The 15,645-nt window shown below is 45.1% G+C and overlaps 1 protein-coding gene across 2 annotated transcripts in view; it reads left to right on the top strand.

Moving 5' to 3' along the window:
- Nucleotides 1–9,376: 9,376 nt before the first annotated feature.
- Nucleotides 9,377–15,645, top strand: part of LOC126162418 (tubulin alpha-1C chain) — a 113,773-nt gene continuing 107,504 nt past the window's right edge. Inside the window, exon 1 of one of the 2 annotated variants that reach the window (XM_049918916.1) lies at nt 9,377–9,474. Coding sequence is in view for 1 of the 2 variants with exons in the window: in XM_049918917.1 (XP_049774874.1) it covers nt 9,472–9,474 (3 nt within the window). In the remaining variant the exon portion in view is untranslated. The remainder of the gene's footprint in view (nt 9,475–15,645) is intronic. The other variant, XM_049918917.1, reaches the window with a different exon arrangement.

Below are 15,645 nucleotides of genomic sequence, written 5' to 3' on the forward strand. Positions count from 1 at the left end.
CCAGAAACACAAATGTGGCCCTGTGCTCCGTAGTACATTCGGTGTATGTCTTTCTCTTGTTATTTTTAGTTTGTTCATTTAATATTGCCTTCAATAGCAATTTATACTTGTACCAGTTTGTAATTTCCCCAAAGTGTCTGATGATGCCTAGAAAAGTCGAAACGTGTCTCATGTGAGGATTAAAAAAACCTATCCTGTGCAACCAAGACTGTTTTTTCTGTTCTAGAGATCTATTAAGGTTGCTGCAACGGTGCCATTGCGGTAGTCATGGAGTGGAGTGATTTTAATTTAAGCAATTTAGGGCATCAATGGGAGTTAAACAATCGTCCTTCCTCCGAGAAGGCGCACGCAATGGTTGATAAACTGCGCTCAGGTACGGAGACAGCGATGTTCGAATTTCCCCTCTATTCTCCTGACTTAGGTTTTGTGTTGTATCTGTAAAGGAATTCAAACAAAGCCCGCAATGGTTCCCTGTTCAAAGCCGTCACCCTAAGCTGCTCGCAACTTGGGCCAAACTGTCAGTGGTCCGCTCGTAACGGCTTAGCTGTCAGCTGGACATTGCCTGTAACCTTTCTACTTTTCCCTTCCTTTCATTCCATGTTCGCTCACAACACAAACACAACACTGCGCTGCACGAGAACCCGTTGACGCTGGGCTGTAGCCGCAAAGCTTTAATTATCACCTTGAAAAATAAAGTTACGCAATCAGTGTTTGGTTATTTGCTGTTACATGTCTGCAGCAGCTGAACACATTAAACTTTCTAGGTCACAACGGCGTAGCAAGCCGCCAGAAGAAAGGAAACAAAATGATACAGCTCGTTGTTAAGGTGGAGTATAGTGCGCAGTTAGTTTTTGCATTTGAAGAGGAACAACGCTGCAGTAATCCATACTGAGTTGGTAGAAGTGTACGGCAAAAATACACCAATAAATGACACGGTGGTTAGGTGGCGCAGACGTGTCCAGTGTGTTCGAAAAAGTCTGAACGACGAAGAACTAAGGGTTAGGAATAGCAAGATAGTGGAGGTTCTGGCGTTAGAAGAGCGGCATATAACGATAGTGATAGTGGAAAAACTGAAACTCAGTTGCAGACTAATTTTCAACATCTTTCACGAAACTGTGGACATGAGAAGGCTCACCACCCGCTGGGCTTCGCGACAGACCACAACCTTTCATACAACCCGCCGAACCGAAGCATCAGCGGAGATGTAGCGGCTGTGTCAGGCCAATACCGAGGAATTACTTTTGAATACATTATGGGAGTGACAGTGATCGATGTGTTACAAATAATTACTATCAAAAACAGTCTTGATCACAATTTATTTATTACGGTGACCGGTTTCGACCAGTACTGTGGTCATCTTCGGACCAATGAGTAAGAACTCCCTTCTGCTGGATAATCACTACTATCAGTGGTGATTCTCCAGCAGAAAGAGGTTCTTACTCATTGGTCTGAAGATGACCACAGTAGTGGTCGAAACCGGTCGCCGTAATAAATAAATTGTGATCAAGACTTTTTGATAGTAAATATCAATACAGAGGACTTCTTCAGCCGTCTGATCACCGTAGCCCGCCTCTAGGTGTATCGCTATGACCCTGCGAAGTAAGAACAAAGCAAGCAGTGGAAACATGTGGGTTACCATCGCCGAAAAAGGAGAGGACCCATCACTGTCGCGCAAGGTGAGGCTAAGTGTTCTTTCTTTAATTGCCTACTGTGATGTCGTCCTATCACATTGCACTCGTAGGAAGCACATGGTTACAGAAATATGACGAGCTTACTGAAAGCTGAAACTTCTTGGCAGATTAAAACTGTGTGCCGGACCGAGACTCGAACTCTGGAAGCTGTCAAAACGAAGCGTCGCGGGAAGCTGTAGGGGGCGTTTCTGATCCACATCATCGCCCCATCACTTTTCGGCACAGGACACAGTCACAAATGCTGTTTCTTTGGGCTGTCAAATTTTACCTTACCCCCTATTCTCCTGACACGGCAACAAATGACTTCTTCCGTTTTCCTGCGATGAAAAATCCAGTGCGTTGCAGGAATTCCCAGGATGACTATGGGGTGATTTTCGATATGTGATGTTTGCTGAATAGCTAAATTGTATATTATTTATACAACATAGGTCTTTACGAGATCATCCATGGATGAGAAAGAAGTGTCGCATTGAAGGGTGAATATACATGCTTATCCGAAACTATTCGTTCAGTACTGGAGGTAAAGAACATCAGAATAAACACACTTAGTTATGGTGCATATGGTTCCTGACAGCAATTTCCGATGCTTGGGACGATTTACACAGATGGTAGGTTAGAATACTAGTTACAGGAGTGGTATTCACAGGAACTGCTCGAATACACGACCATTGTTCCGTATTCGTGCAGCACATCGCCGGAGCATTCACTGTTGTGTCTGTTCGAAGATTCCTGGCATTTCCGCAATGGAACCAACAGCAATGGCGACTCTAGTGACGAGGTCTTCTTCTGTTTCTACAACAGTTCCATAAAGCATACGCCTTTAGAGGTAGAATCCAGACACGTAAGGTCAATTGACGTACCGAGCGAGGTGGCGCAGTGGTTAGCACACTGGACTCGCATTCGGGAGGACGACGGTTCAATCCCGTCTCCGGCCATCCTGATTTAGGTTTTCCGTGATTTCCCTAAATCGCTTCAGGCCAATGCCGGGATGGTTCCCTTGAAAGGGCACGGCCGATTTCCTTCCCCATCCTTCCCTCACCCGATCTTGCGCTCCGTCTCTAATGACCTCGTTGTCGACGGGACGTTAAACACTAATTTCCTCCTCCTCCTCCTCCTCAATTGACGTGGACGGCCAGGCCAAGGCGCTCCTCGGTTGATCCATCGATTCCGGGAGATGTCTCACAGACGATTCCTCACAGCAGTGTTAAAAAGGGCTTGTACCCCATCGTGTCTGCTTGCGAATGAATCGGTGTGTATCCAGGCAGACCTCAGAGCTAACCAATCCTACACAGAGCAGGTTTGAATGTCAGTATACATTCCCAGTCACCGACACCTACACAACAGCTTAGTTCAGCATCACTAATAAAATGTTCCCTAACATTATAAATTTTCCAGCTTTCACTGGCGTACAGAAGGACGGCCTTCACATTTGTATTAAAATACGGATTTTTGTTTTGTATGTGATATTTCTATTTTTCCATATTGGATACAATTGTATGAAGGCAGCATTTGCCTTTTTAATGCGGTTTTTCACGTCATCTCCAGCTCCGCCATCTTCCGCCACTATACTACCCAGATACAGGAATGAGTTGACAGTCTCCACTCGCTGCTCACCTATTAACAGGGGCATCTCCATGTTACCTGAATTTACTCTCATTTCCTTTGTTTTGCCTGTATTTATCTTGAGGCCAGCAGTCTCTGCTTCTTCTTTCAGCAAGCTTAATTTAGCTTCCATATCAGTCAGCCTTGGAGCTAATAAAACTATGTCGTCTGCAAAATCCAAATCCTCCAGACGTTCGTGGATCCCCCACTGGATTCCTCGTCTCCTGCCTGCTGTGACTCTTCTCATAACAGAGTCTAGAATGAATAGAAAAAGTGTTGGTGACAAAATGCAACCCTGCCGGACTCCAGTTGTTACTTTTATGGGCTCTGTCATATTTCCCTTGTGGAGTATGCAGCATTCGTAGCCATCATATAGATCTTTTATGATGTTTAAGATCTTCTGTGGTATGCCATACTTCCGCAACACCTGCCAGAGCACTTTATGTTTCACGGAATCGAAGGCCTTTTGAAAATCAATGAATGCCAGGTACATGGTTGCTTGGAATTCTTTGCTTTGCTCTAAGATGATCCTAAGAGTGTTAATAAGATCAACACAGCTGCGTTGTGCCCTAAAACCGGCCTGTTCTTTACGCAGTCACTTTTCAAGGGATTCTTTAATTCTGTTTAAAATAATTCTGGTGAGGACCTTACTGGGCACTGACAACAATGTAATACCACGCCAGTTGTTACAGTCTGACAAATTTCCCTTTTTTGGGAGCTTTACCACCAAGCCATTTTTCCACTCCTTTGGAGATTTCTCTTCAAGCCAAATATGCTTCAGCAAAGGATGGAGCATTTTAACAGTACTTTCAGTATCGGAAAATGGATAGAAAGATAACAACCCAGTTACAAAGCTTCATAAATAGATGTCTTCGACGCATCATGAATATCTGGTGGCCAGAAAAAATATGTAATGAGGAGCTCTGGCGAATAACAAACCAGATACCTATAGAAGACCAGATACGAGAGAGAAAATGCGGCTGATTGGGGCACACCTTGAGAAAACCAGATGGAGCCATCGAGAAAAAAGCATTGGAATGGAATCCCCAGGGAACAAGGAAGAGAGGAAGACCAAGGGGCACATGGAAGAGGACAGTGGAAGGGGAAGCAAAAAGAGTTGGCAAGACCTGGGCAAAATTGAGGCAAATGGCCAAAGACAGAGACGGATGGCGAGTTCTCCTGGATGCCCTATGCCCCCATAGGGGCCAAAGGAATTAAGTCAAGTAAGTCAAGTAACATTATAAATTGATTTCGGAGACCAAACATCCCCAATCAAAATACATTTGTTTTGATGTTTACCTCCTGTATTAATTTGAACGAATTGTTTCACAACACTCTGTGCAGAGAAGTTCCATGGTCACAGCTTTATTTTTGTGAGGTGATAGAACTTATCGACTACCTGTCCTTCACAGAGGAAAGAGGACCCATTTTACGTTACTTCACTACTACCGGGTGATGTGGAGTGGTGGTTTATAATCTGGACTCGTATTCGCGAAGACTCCGCCCGGACATCTAGAGTTAGTTTTCCCAGTTATTTATCCTAGTCACCGAGGCGAATGTCGCTGGGGTTTCATCAAATAGAACACCCCGACTTTATTCCATTTGCATGTTCAAATTGTGCTAACAAGCTGTCGTCGACGGGATGTATAACACCAACAGTCCTTTCTTTTTTTAATTTTTTAAGTTGTGACTTCGCACTGGGATTCCAGCAGTAGGAATGAACTGTTCAATGTTGGAGGCGAGAAACTACACGACCAAAACAATTGTTGAGTTGTTATTTCGATTCTGTTACTGTTGACAACATTGAAAATCTTTCAAGAAAACGGAATGAAAGTTATCACAAAAAACTAAGGTGCTGAAAGTATGTGACAAAGAAGATGTGAAAGTGAAAACAACCGAAAGTCACGTTGAACAAGTTGCACTTTCAGATATCTGTGTAATACGGTAATTGACAACAGGACGGGTGAAAACGAAATACGATTAACAACTGCTACGGTAAAGTAAGATTTCCAGGAAAAAAGGCTAATTGTGCAGCAAACTGGGATTTGAGGTTGAAAGTTCGTTGTTACTTTGCAACTTCGATATTTCATTTACTATTTTTACATTTCAGCTACTTCGGATAACAGCCGCTCGTGGTCTCGCGGTAGCGTTCTCGCTTCCCGAGCACGGGGTCCCGGGTTCGATTCCCGGCGGGGTCAGGGATTTTCACCTGCCTCGAGATGACTGGGTGTTTGTGTTGTCCTCATCATTTCATCATCATCCAGGAAAGTGGCGAAATTGGACTGAGCAAAGATTGGGTAATTGTATGGGCGCTGATAACCACGCAGTTGAGCGCCCCACAAACCAAACATCATCATCATCGTCATCGGATAACAGCGGTTGCAGACTCATCCCAAGATGCCACTCTGTGCCCAGTATCGCACGTGAACAGCTTCGTTAGCTTTGGGTAGTCTTTGAAGTACTTGGGAAGTAGGCTTTTGGTTTCTGGTTGAGCCAGCCAGTCGAATCGCTACCTGCCGCACTATGAATTCTGGGTCTTGAGTTCGAACAGGAACAGGACCCTTTCTCGTCGGGTAGAGAAAGGGCGTGTTGGTTGCTGAATGCCGCAGGTCGGTAATGTAGCGAGATGTGGCTAAGCTGTGTGCAGGGAATGCATACTCACTATATGATTTTGCTGAAGTTTCACGACGAACGGGTGGTTCAAGCTTAACTAATTTCTTAGTTTGCATCACTAACTCGTGACTTTCATGTGCTGGAGCCCTATTCTTCATGCGGACATCAGTTACTTGTGTTTGTGAAGAGAGTACATTTCGAGACTCAGTAAAAAGTTAATCTTCATCGTAGTCCAGTGAGTCTAGTGGATCTATCAGTGAATCATTGTAAACGCCTCACGAATCATAATGACCTTTGTTTGTTTGAATCAATCTCGTAATGGAACTCTGCATCGCGCGTGCCTTTGTGTTCTAGTTGTGTATTAGTACGAGTTACTTGTTTTTATGAAGTCAGTTACGTGAGTTTGCATTCAAATGTTATTGCCATTCAGATCTCCTTCCACTCGTTTTTCTATTTGAAGGAGTTACAGTGACTTCCAGTCCGTATGTGCTCGCACTATGTGAAACGAATCACTTGCCTTCAGCATTGTACTAGTTTCTCACTGAAATTCACGCCAATGCTAATATCAGTCTCCCTGAGGATTATACACCTAGTTCTCTGCTTGATTTTCAGCAGATAAGGTGAGAATTTTACTCTGATGCTGACTGCAGAGACTCTGTGCTTTGTTCTACAAAAGGTTCGTGATTCGAGACAGCATATTTGACTGTTGTTACAACAGCTTGGGGCTCACATCCCAACTGCGCTACAGCTGACTATAAATCTTGTTGTGTAAGCGCTTTATGCTTGTTGAGATAGCTGATAGGACTGTCATGTTCAATGAAGTTCAGTTTCCTTCTGCCCATTACAAACCACTGCGCACCTCATGTAAGTATTCTCTGTTTGAATAAGTTTCTACAACTTCTTTTCAGTCATATTACGTTACTAAACTTTATTCATTGGCCAAAATATTGTACATGAAAGGGCATGATTTTCAAATCAAAGCATATTTGGATTTACGTTCACAGAGAATCCCACTTCTAAACCAGAAAGTAAACTTATGAAGGAAGAAAAATGATGGTTTAATGCTCCGTGCGGAGTATTTTTCTGTACAGCTGTAAAAGTAGGACACTGAATAATAAACAAAACTGAGTCATTCGAGGTGTGGATCTGAAGGGGAATGGAGAAAATAAAATGCGTGGGTAAAGTGAAAAATAGTGAAGCACTGAAAAGTGTAAAGGAACAAAGAACACTCCTAAACCCGGCTAAGAAAAGGAAAACAGGCTGGGTGGAACGTGCGGGGTGATCAGAAGTAGTCTGAAGAACTTGTAAGGGTGTTGTAGGGTAAGCTGATCTGAGAAATAATTGTTAGGAAAAAAAATTCGATGTGTTGCGCCGTTTTCGATTCGATTAACACTGAAGTTAGCCAATCAGAGCGTTGTGTGCGCAAATTCAAGCAGACTGCAGATACAATTAGTGTCCATGTTCTCATAGTGTAGTTATTAGCACACGAGACTGCTCAGCCGTTATCTCGCGTTCGACCCTTACTGACGTCCCATATTCAACGTTTGTTAGGAAAGAAAACAGAGAACATGATTAGCAACACCGTCTCTGAAAAGCCGATTAAATTGGCACGTGCAACTACCTGATTGGTTAATTTCAATGCTAATTAAACTGGGCGGAGTCTTCGCGAATACGAGTCCAGATTATAAATCACCACGCCACATCGCCCGGTATTTTCGGGGGCAATCGAAACTGCTGCCAGGAAATGTGCTGTCACTTCCTTTAGTTCTGTGTAACCAGCTGTTCCTGCAGGTTGCGGATGTTTAGCTTCTCTGACACACCTTAATATGTGTTTCATGATAGCTGTTTGTGCTGCACATTGTTAAAGGATTATAGAGCTGTTTTGGAAGATAAAGTAAAATGGTTGAAAATCAACTATGCTCACGATGTTATAGCACTCACAGTACTATAATGCAAAAAGGCGCATCAGACTAAATGGAAACGGCACACCGGCCGGTGTGGCCGTGCGGTTCTAAGCGCTTCAATTTGGAACCGCGTGACCGCTACGGTCGCAGGTTCGAATCCTGCTTCGGGCATGGATGTGTGTCATGTCCTTAGGTTAGTTAGGTTTAAGTAGTTCTAAGTTCTAGGGGACTGATGACCTTAGAAGTTAAGTCCCATAGTGCTCAGAGCCATTTGAAAACGGCACACGTCTAGCGGTTCTAGGCGCGCAGTCCGGAACCGCGCGACTGCTACGGTCGCAGGTTCGAATCCTGCCTCGGGCATGGATGTGTGAGATGTCCTTAGGTTAGTTAGGTTTAAGTAGTTCTAAGTTCTGGGGGACTGATGACCACAGATGTTAAGTCCCATAGTGCTCAGAGCCATTTGAACCATTTGAACCAAAACGGCACACAAAGTCTCCAGTTTTAAAAGAAAAGCTGGAATTCGGAAATAATTTTACGTGTCCAGTTATAAAGTACTTCCTGACCGCTGACAAGTAAAATAGAACTTTTTTACGTTACATCAAAACATTTAAAAAGTTTATTGCAACAACAATCTAACCATCCGGAAAGAGTTCTAAGTGTATGTGAAATTAATCAAAGAAGTGCTCCTTTGTAGAAGTGTCACTGGTAACGCAGCTGCACGCCAAGAAGTTACTGGCGGATTTTTTGACTTATTCCTAAGATCGATGGACGTAGCAGTCGGCCGAGCGGTTCTAGGCGCTACAGTCTGGAACCGCACGACCGCTACGGTCGCAGGTTCGAACCCTGCTTCGGGCATAGATGTGTGTGATGTCCTGAGGTTAGTTAGGTTTAAGTAGTTCTAAGTTATAGAGGACTGATGACTTCCGATGTTAAGTCCCATAGTGCTCAGAGCCATTTGAACCAAAGGAATTCTAACAGCTATCGACGGTACAGTGGAAGGGCAGAAATAAGTAGGAAGAAGAAGAATAAAACTATTGTATAATGTGGGAAAAGAAGGAAGTTTATTTTAGCGGCTCGTCGACATCGAGGTCGTGAAAGGTGGGGCACAAGCTCGGTCTGCGTCTAGGATTGGCCGTACCCTTTCAAAGAAACCATTCCGGAATTTTCCTGGAGCAAGTTAGCGATATCACGGAAAACCTAAAGCTGTATATCCGAACGCGGATTTAAACCGTCGTTCTCCCGAATGCAAGTCCACTGCGCTAGCCACTGCGCCACCTCGGTCGGCGATAACGTGAAAAGAGGAAGATACCCAACTACTTAGCAGCTGACCTCGAACAGGCTCGGATAGAGACAGAAATGGTGTCAGGAACCTGCCAATAGGCAGCATACCTTATGATGGGGATTGAGGGCCTCTGTTGAGGCCGTACTTGGGTCATGACCTGTGAGCAAGTGAGGTGGGCGGCGCCAGGGACCTGGCAGACAGACGGTGCCGGCGCCAGGCGGGGGTGGCTGGTGGGGGCGGCGTGGCGCTTTATTATATAAGGCGGGCAGCGGCGCGCCGCCTCACTCTCTGGCAAGCCTCTGGGGGCGTCGCATCGAGACACGCGCAGAGCACCGCCGCCGCCGCCGCCGCCTCCTGTACCGCAGAACGACTCCGCGTCATGGTGAGTCGCGAAGCCACTCGCACCACCTCTCTGTGCCGCACCACTAGCGAGGATCACCGCAGCTTGCTTCTGCAGCATTTAGTGCACTAGCTTCCGTCATGTACTGTAGTGGAGCCGGTTTCGTTTATTTCGGGAACTGGAACAGTGTCAGCGATGCATTATTTGTTTCGTCCCATTTCTCTCACACATTCTGTAACACTTCTCTCGTAATCTTGTCCCCTCCCACAGTCCACTCCAACACCATAAATTTTGTAATTTAACAAACGCAGGGGAAGCACAGCGGCCTTCGTAATTAATGTACTGATAAACCACTATACGTCGGGCCTTATTAGATTTATTGACTAAGTCCATTCTTCAGTCGCGAGGATCCTCGTTTAGTCATTGTGCTAGTGGCAACAAGTTAGTCGTTTAAAACACCGCACAGCACTATCGTCAACACAAAGTGTACTCTGTGATGACGATGGTGTCGCATTCTACTTTAGAAGTCTAACTTTTTGCCACTAGGGTAATGAGTAGCTGAGTATACTCGGGTCCGGCGAAGAAAACTAGCCAAATAAATCCAATAACACGCGACTTATAGCCGTTTATCTGTAACTTACATGTTATGATTTATATTCCGGTCAGAAGCACATACACCTATAGACATCATATTCACGGTGATTTACGTAAACTTGGTATTTCAGGAGATGTTGAAAACATTGGTCCGAGGTTTGTGACGTGTCATTGATAGTAAAGCGATTAGTATTTTGGTGTATAGTGAAGTAGTAGCCCATCACTTTTTATTTACCGGTGTAGTGAAGCACTTATGTTCTTTTCCCAACAGTCGATACCGATCGAAAAGTAAAGCATATTAATGTCATGCTTGGCAGCATTACAACGAAAATTTTCGGAAGAGAACGTGTGAAATACAAAAGCCAGGACTGCTCGCCCAGTACAGTTTCACCTTCTTCATCACGTAAACATTGAGTAAGTGGGAGGAGCAAGTCTTCTTCATATGTAGCACATCTTCCTCCTATTTTTGCGAAAAAATTCGCTGCAGGATAAAAGGGGCTCGTGTCATTATACTTCCGTTCCCAAGATCTCGTGCACACTATAACTCAAGTACATAGTTCTATTTTTAAAGTAGTTCATTTAATAGCCATGAAAATATATACTGGTATAAGTCTTGGCCATATAGCAGATCACTTGCTAATAAATGTACCGTGAGTTGTGAAATACATTGTTTCGTGTTCTTCAATAGTGTCGGGAATATTTTGGCTTGACACTTCGGGTAACTCAATAAATCTGTATAACAGCACACGTGCAAGCAGTTGTCGCCATTTCATGTTGACGGCACGGCCGCGAAGATTTAAGTATAAATTAATGGGCACAAGCACGCGACACGCGTCTCGCGAGGAACGGTAAATATTTATAAAGTTAAAAGAGGAAACAATTTTGATTTCATGTAAATTTTCCCTAGAATAAGAGAACTAAGGTAGTGTAATCTAGGTCTGACACAGTTGTCGCTCGCGTATTGGTATTAACGCAGCCAAGTGCAGACTAAATGTGCTAAAACAATTTACTGTCTTCTCACGAGTATAAGATAACGATCTAACACTAAGGCACGTAGCCGACCAAGACACTGCACTTAACAGCGACGGCAGTAGTGCGGGAACTGTAATTCCGTTCTCTGGAAAGGCGCTCCTGTTGAAGTACTAGAGGATAAGAGAACACGACGACCGACGTAGAACGAAATATGTCAAGAAGGGTGAGTGCAAATTTCGAGCCACTCTGCGACTGCTACGTCCATCGGTCTTAGGAATAAGTCAAAAAATCCGCCAGTAACCTCTTGGCGTGCAGCTACCTTACCAATGACACTTCTATAAAGGAGCACTTCGTTGATTAATTTCACATACACTTAGAACTCTTTCCGGATGGTTATATTGTTGTTGCAATAAACTTTTTAAATGTTTTGATTTGACGTAAAAAAGTTCCATTTTACTTAATATGCATGTCAGCGGTCAGGAAGTACTTTGTAACTGGACACGTAAAATTATTTTCGAATTCCAGCTTTTCTTTTAAAACTGGAGACTTTTTGTGCCGTTCTCATTTTGTTTGATGCCCCCTTTATGCAATATAGTACTGTGAGTGCTATAACATCGTGAGCATAGTTGCTTTTCGGGGGCAATCCAAACTGCTGCCAGCAAATGCGCTGTCACTTCCTTTAGATCTATGCAACCAGCTGTTCCTGCATGTTGCGGAATGTTCAGCTTCTCTGAAACACCTTAACATGTGTTTCGTGATAGCTGTTAGTGCTGCACATTGTTAACGGATTGTAGAGCTTCAAAAATGTTGAAATGTGTGTGAAATCTTATGGGACTTAACTGCTAAGGTCATCAGTCCCTAATCTTACACACTACTTAACCTAAATTATCCTAAGGACATACACACACACCCATGCCCGAGGGAGGATTCGAACCTCCGACGGGACCAGCCGCACAGTCCGTGACTGCAGCGCCTAAGACCGCTCGGCTAATCCCGCGCGATTGTAGAGCTGTTTTGGAAGATAAAGTAAAATTGTTGACTGGCAGTCAAGAAGTTGGAGCTCAGCTAGTGATGAAGAGAGTATGTGTACGTCCGAAGGTGACACAAAGAATTAGCAATACCTTTTGTCGCGGGACAGCTTAATTACATAAGCAGTTTCAAAGAGCAGCATAAACTGGAGCCCTATAATCTTCAAAGAAGTCATTCGTCTTGTCCAGATATTTATGTCTTCGTAACACTAATTCATAAATGCATGCATGGAAGAAATATGTGCCAGGCTCTCGTAGCAAATTCCGGGGCGACCCGGACAACGGTGCAGTCATTGCCGTAAGGCGGAAACGGTGCGCTTTATTTGACGTCCAAAGGGTAGAATCATTTCCGAAGCGACTAAGTTTGTCATCTGTTCGCCTGCCGTCATGTTTAAAGTATACCGAGCATGGCAAAATGGCGCTATCCAAAACTGGCGCCGAGGCAAGTGAAATGCACCACGGGCCATAAATGTCAGAAGTGAACAACGGCTGCGGAGATATGTGTGGCGAATAGACTTGCAAGTGTTGGGCAACTAGCCTCCCAGATGAACCAAGGGTCTAGCAGCAGTGTCTCCTCAACGACCGTTCAACGAACGCTGCTGCGTATGGGCCTCTGCTGCCGGCGCCTGGTTCATGCACTCATGCTGACTGCCGTGCATCGGCGACGAAGGCTGGAATTTTCACGCCAATACCGCAAATGGACGTCCACTGAGTGGCGAAGGGGGCCTTTTCAGATGGATCACGTTTTGTGCTCCATCGGCGTCAAACACCTGAAAGTAAAAACCCTGCAATAATTGTCGGAAAGGTGTAGGTCGGAGGAGGGAATGTTGCGGTACAGGGAATGTTTTCGTGGCACATCTTGGTGACCCGTCATTTAGGAAGGCACTCTGGATCGACACAACTATGCATCTATCCTTGGGCACCATGTCCAACCCTACATGCAGTTTGTTTCTCCTCGGCACGTGTCCACCTACGAGCAAAAAAATGTCCAAATGTGTGTGAAATCTTATGGGACTTAACTGCTAAGGTCATAGTCCCTAAGCTTACACACTACTTGACCTAAATTATCCTAAGGACAAACACACACACCCATGCCCGAGGGAGGACTCGAACCTCCGCTGGGACCAGCCGCACAGTCCGTGACTGCAGCGCCTTAGACCGACCTACGAGCGGGACAATGCAACATGTCGCTCGGCTCGCAATGTACATGGGTATATCGAAGAGCACCATTTTGAGTTTACCGTACTTCCCTGGCTACCAAACTGCCCGGATTTAAACCCAATCGAGAATCTGTGGGACCACCTCGATCGGGCTGTTGGTACCGTGGATCCTCAACCTTGAAAGCTAGCGCAGACGACCGCTGCAATGGAGTCGGCTTGGCTCCACATCACTATCGGTACCTTCCAAAATCTCATCAACTCTCTCCGTGCTCGTCTCGCAGCGGCCTGCGCTGCAAACGGTGATTATTCAGGCTTCTGACAGACGGTCACATTAATGCTACTGGATAGAGTAATGTCACTCTTAAAAGATATCGAAAACCAAACTTTCGTCTTTTAGGGAAACGTTTCGACGCTACTGCAAGACCCTTACTGAGACCAGCCGTATACACTACTGGCTATTAAAATTCCTACACCAACAAGATAATTACATTTTCACGCAATTTGGGGGCATAGATCCTGAGAAATCATTACCCATAACAACCATCTCTGACCGTAATAACGGCCTTGATACGCCTGGGCATTGAGTCAAACAGAGCTTGGATGGCGTGTACAGGTACAGCTGCCCATGTAGCTTTAACGCGATACCACAATTCATCAAGAGTAGTGACTGGCGTATTGTGACGAGCCAGTTGCTCAGCTACCATTGATTGACCACACGTTTTCAGTTGGTGAGAGATGTGGAGAATGTGCTGGCCAGGGCAGCAATCGAACATTTTCTGCATCCAGAAAGGCCCGTACAGGACCTGCAACTTGCGGTCGTGCATTATCCAGCTGAAATGTAGGGTTTCGCAGGGATCGAATGAAGGGTAGAGCCACGGGTCGTAACACGTCTGAAATGTAACGTCCACTGTTCAAAGTGCCGTCAGTGACCGAGACGTGTAACCAATGGCACCCATACCATCACGCCGGGTGATACGCCAGTATGGCGATGACGAATACACGCTTCCAATGTGCGTTCACCGCGATGTCGCCAAACACGGAAGCGACCATCATGACGTTGTAAACAGAACCTGGATTCATCCGAAAAAATGACGTTTTGCCATTCGTGCACCCAGGTTCGTCGTTGAGTACACCATCGTAGGCGCTCCTGTCTGTGATGCAGCGTCAAGGGTAACCGCAGCCATGGTCTCCGAGCTGATAATCCACGCTGCTGAAGACGTCGTCGAACTGTTCGTGCAGATGGTTGCTGTCTTGCAAACGTCTCCATCTGTTGATTCAGTGCCCGAGACGTGGCTGCACGATCCGTTACAGCCATGCGGATAAGATGCCTGTCATCTCGACTGCTAGTGATACGAGGCCGTTGGGATCCAGCACGGCGTTCCGAATTACCATCCTGAACCCATCGATTCCATATTCTGCTAACAGTCATTGGATCTCGACCAACGCGAGCAGCAATGTCGCGATACGATAAACTGCAATCGCGATAGGCTACAATCCGACCTTTATCAAAGTCGGAAACGTAGTGGTTCGCATTTCTCCTCCTTACACGAGGCATCACAACAACGTTTCACCAGGTAACGCCGGTCGATTGCTGTTTGTGTATGAGAAATCGGTTGGAAACGTTCCTCATGTCAGCACGTTGTAGGTGTCGCCACCGGCGCCAATCTTGTGTGAATGCTCTGAGAAGCTAATCATTTGCATATCACAGCATATTCTTCCTGTCGGTTAAATTTCGCGTCTGCAGCACGTTATCTTCGTGGTGTAGCAATTTTAATGGCCAGTAGTGTACTTTCAGTGTGTAAGAGATGAATGATAAGAGAAATTTCAGTATTCGGGAGTAGTTGGTTTCCAGCCTTACCCCGGCCACCCAAATTTAGGTGTCCCTAGTAACTGGAGGCAAATATGAAGAAAGTCTCTTTAAAACGACGGTGGCTCATTCCCTAACCGCGTTTGTGTTCCATAGACCTTGTCGTCTAAGGCAGATTAAACCCTACTGTCACCTCGTTCATTCGCAGTCATATATTGGCTTACGAAATTCTTGAATGAGTCTCACTATCATAACGAAAACGAAGTAAGACTTTTTTTTAAATAGAGAAAATGAGTTTGAATTTTGTGTATCGTACACGACGTGGACAACCATACACTTGCAGAACAACCCTTAATAATTTTTTTTCCTTGCCTTGTGTGCACTCTCAGTGAGGTTACCTTCACAACTGTAATATCTTGTGCAGGGGTTCGTAATAGACAGAGGTTTGTGGGTGTCTTCGTGGCAATAGGTCTCTTTTCCCGAGTTAGCAGTCCGACTTTTCCCTCGCTCTTCAAAACTGTCTCCAGAACTTGAGACTGCTACATTAAATACAACGCCCTTCAAGCCTTTCTTAAAATAAATGCGTTAAATTGTTCCTCGACTGCGAGAGTGCCTTTCTGCGTGTTTATGCTGTTCATTACCGGCTCTATTG

The sequence above is a fragment of the Schistocerca cancellata genome, chromosome 2 (genome assembly GCF_023864275.1).
Source record: "Schistocerca cancellata isolate TAMUIC-IGC-003103 chromosome 2, iqSchCanc2.1, whole genome shotgun sequence".
Taxonomy (NCBI): Eukaryota; Metazoa; Arthropoda; class Insecta; order Orthoptera; family Acrididae; genus Schistocerca; species Schistocerca cancellata.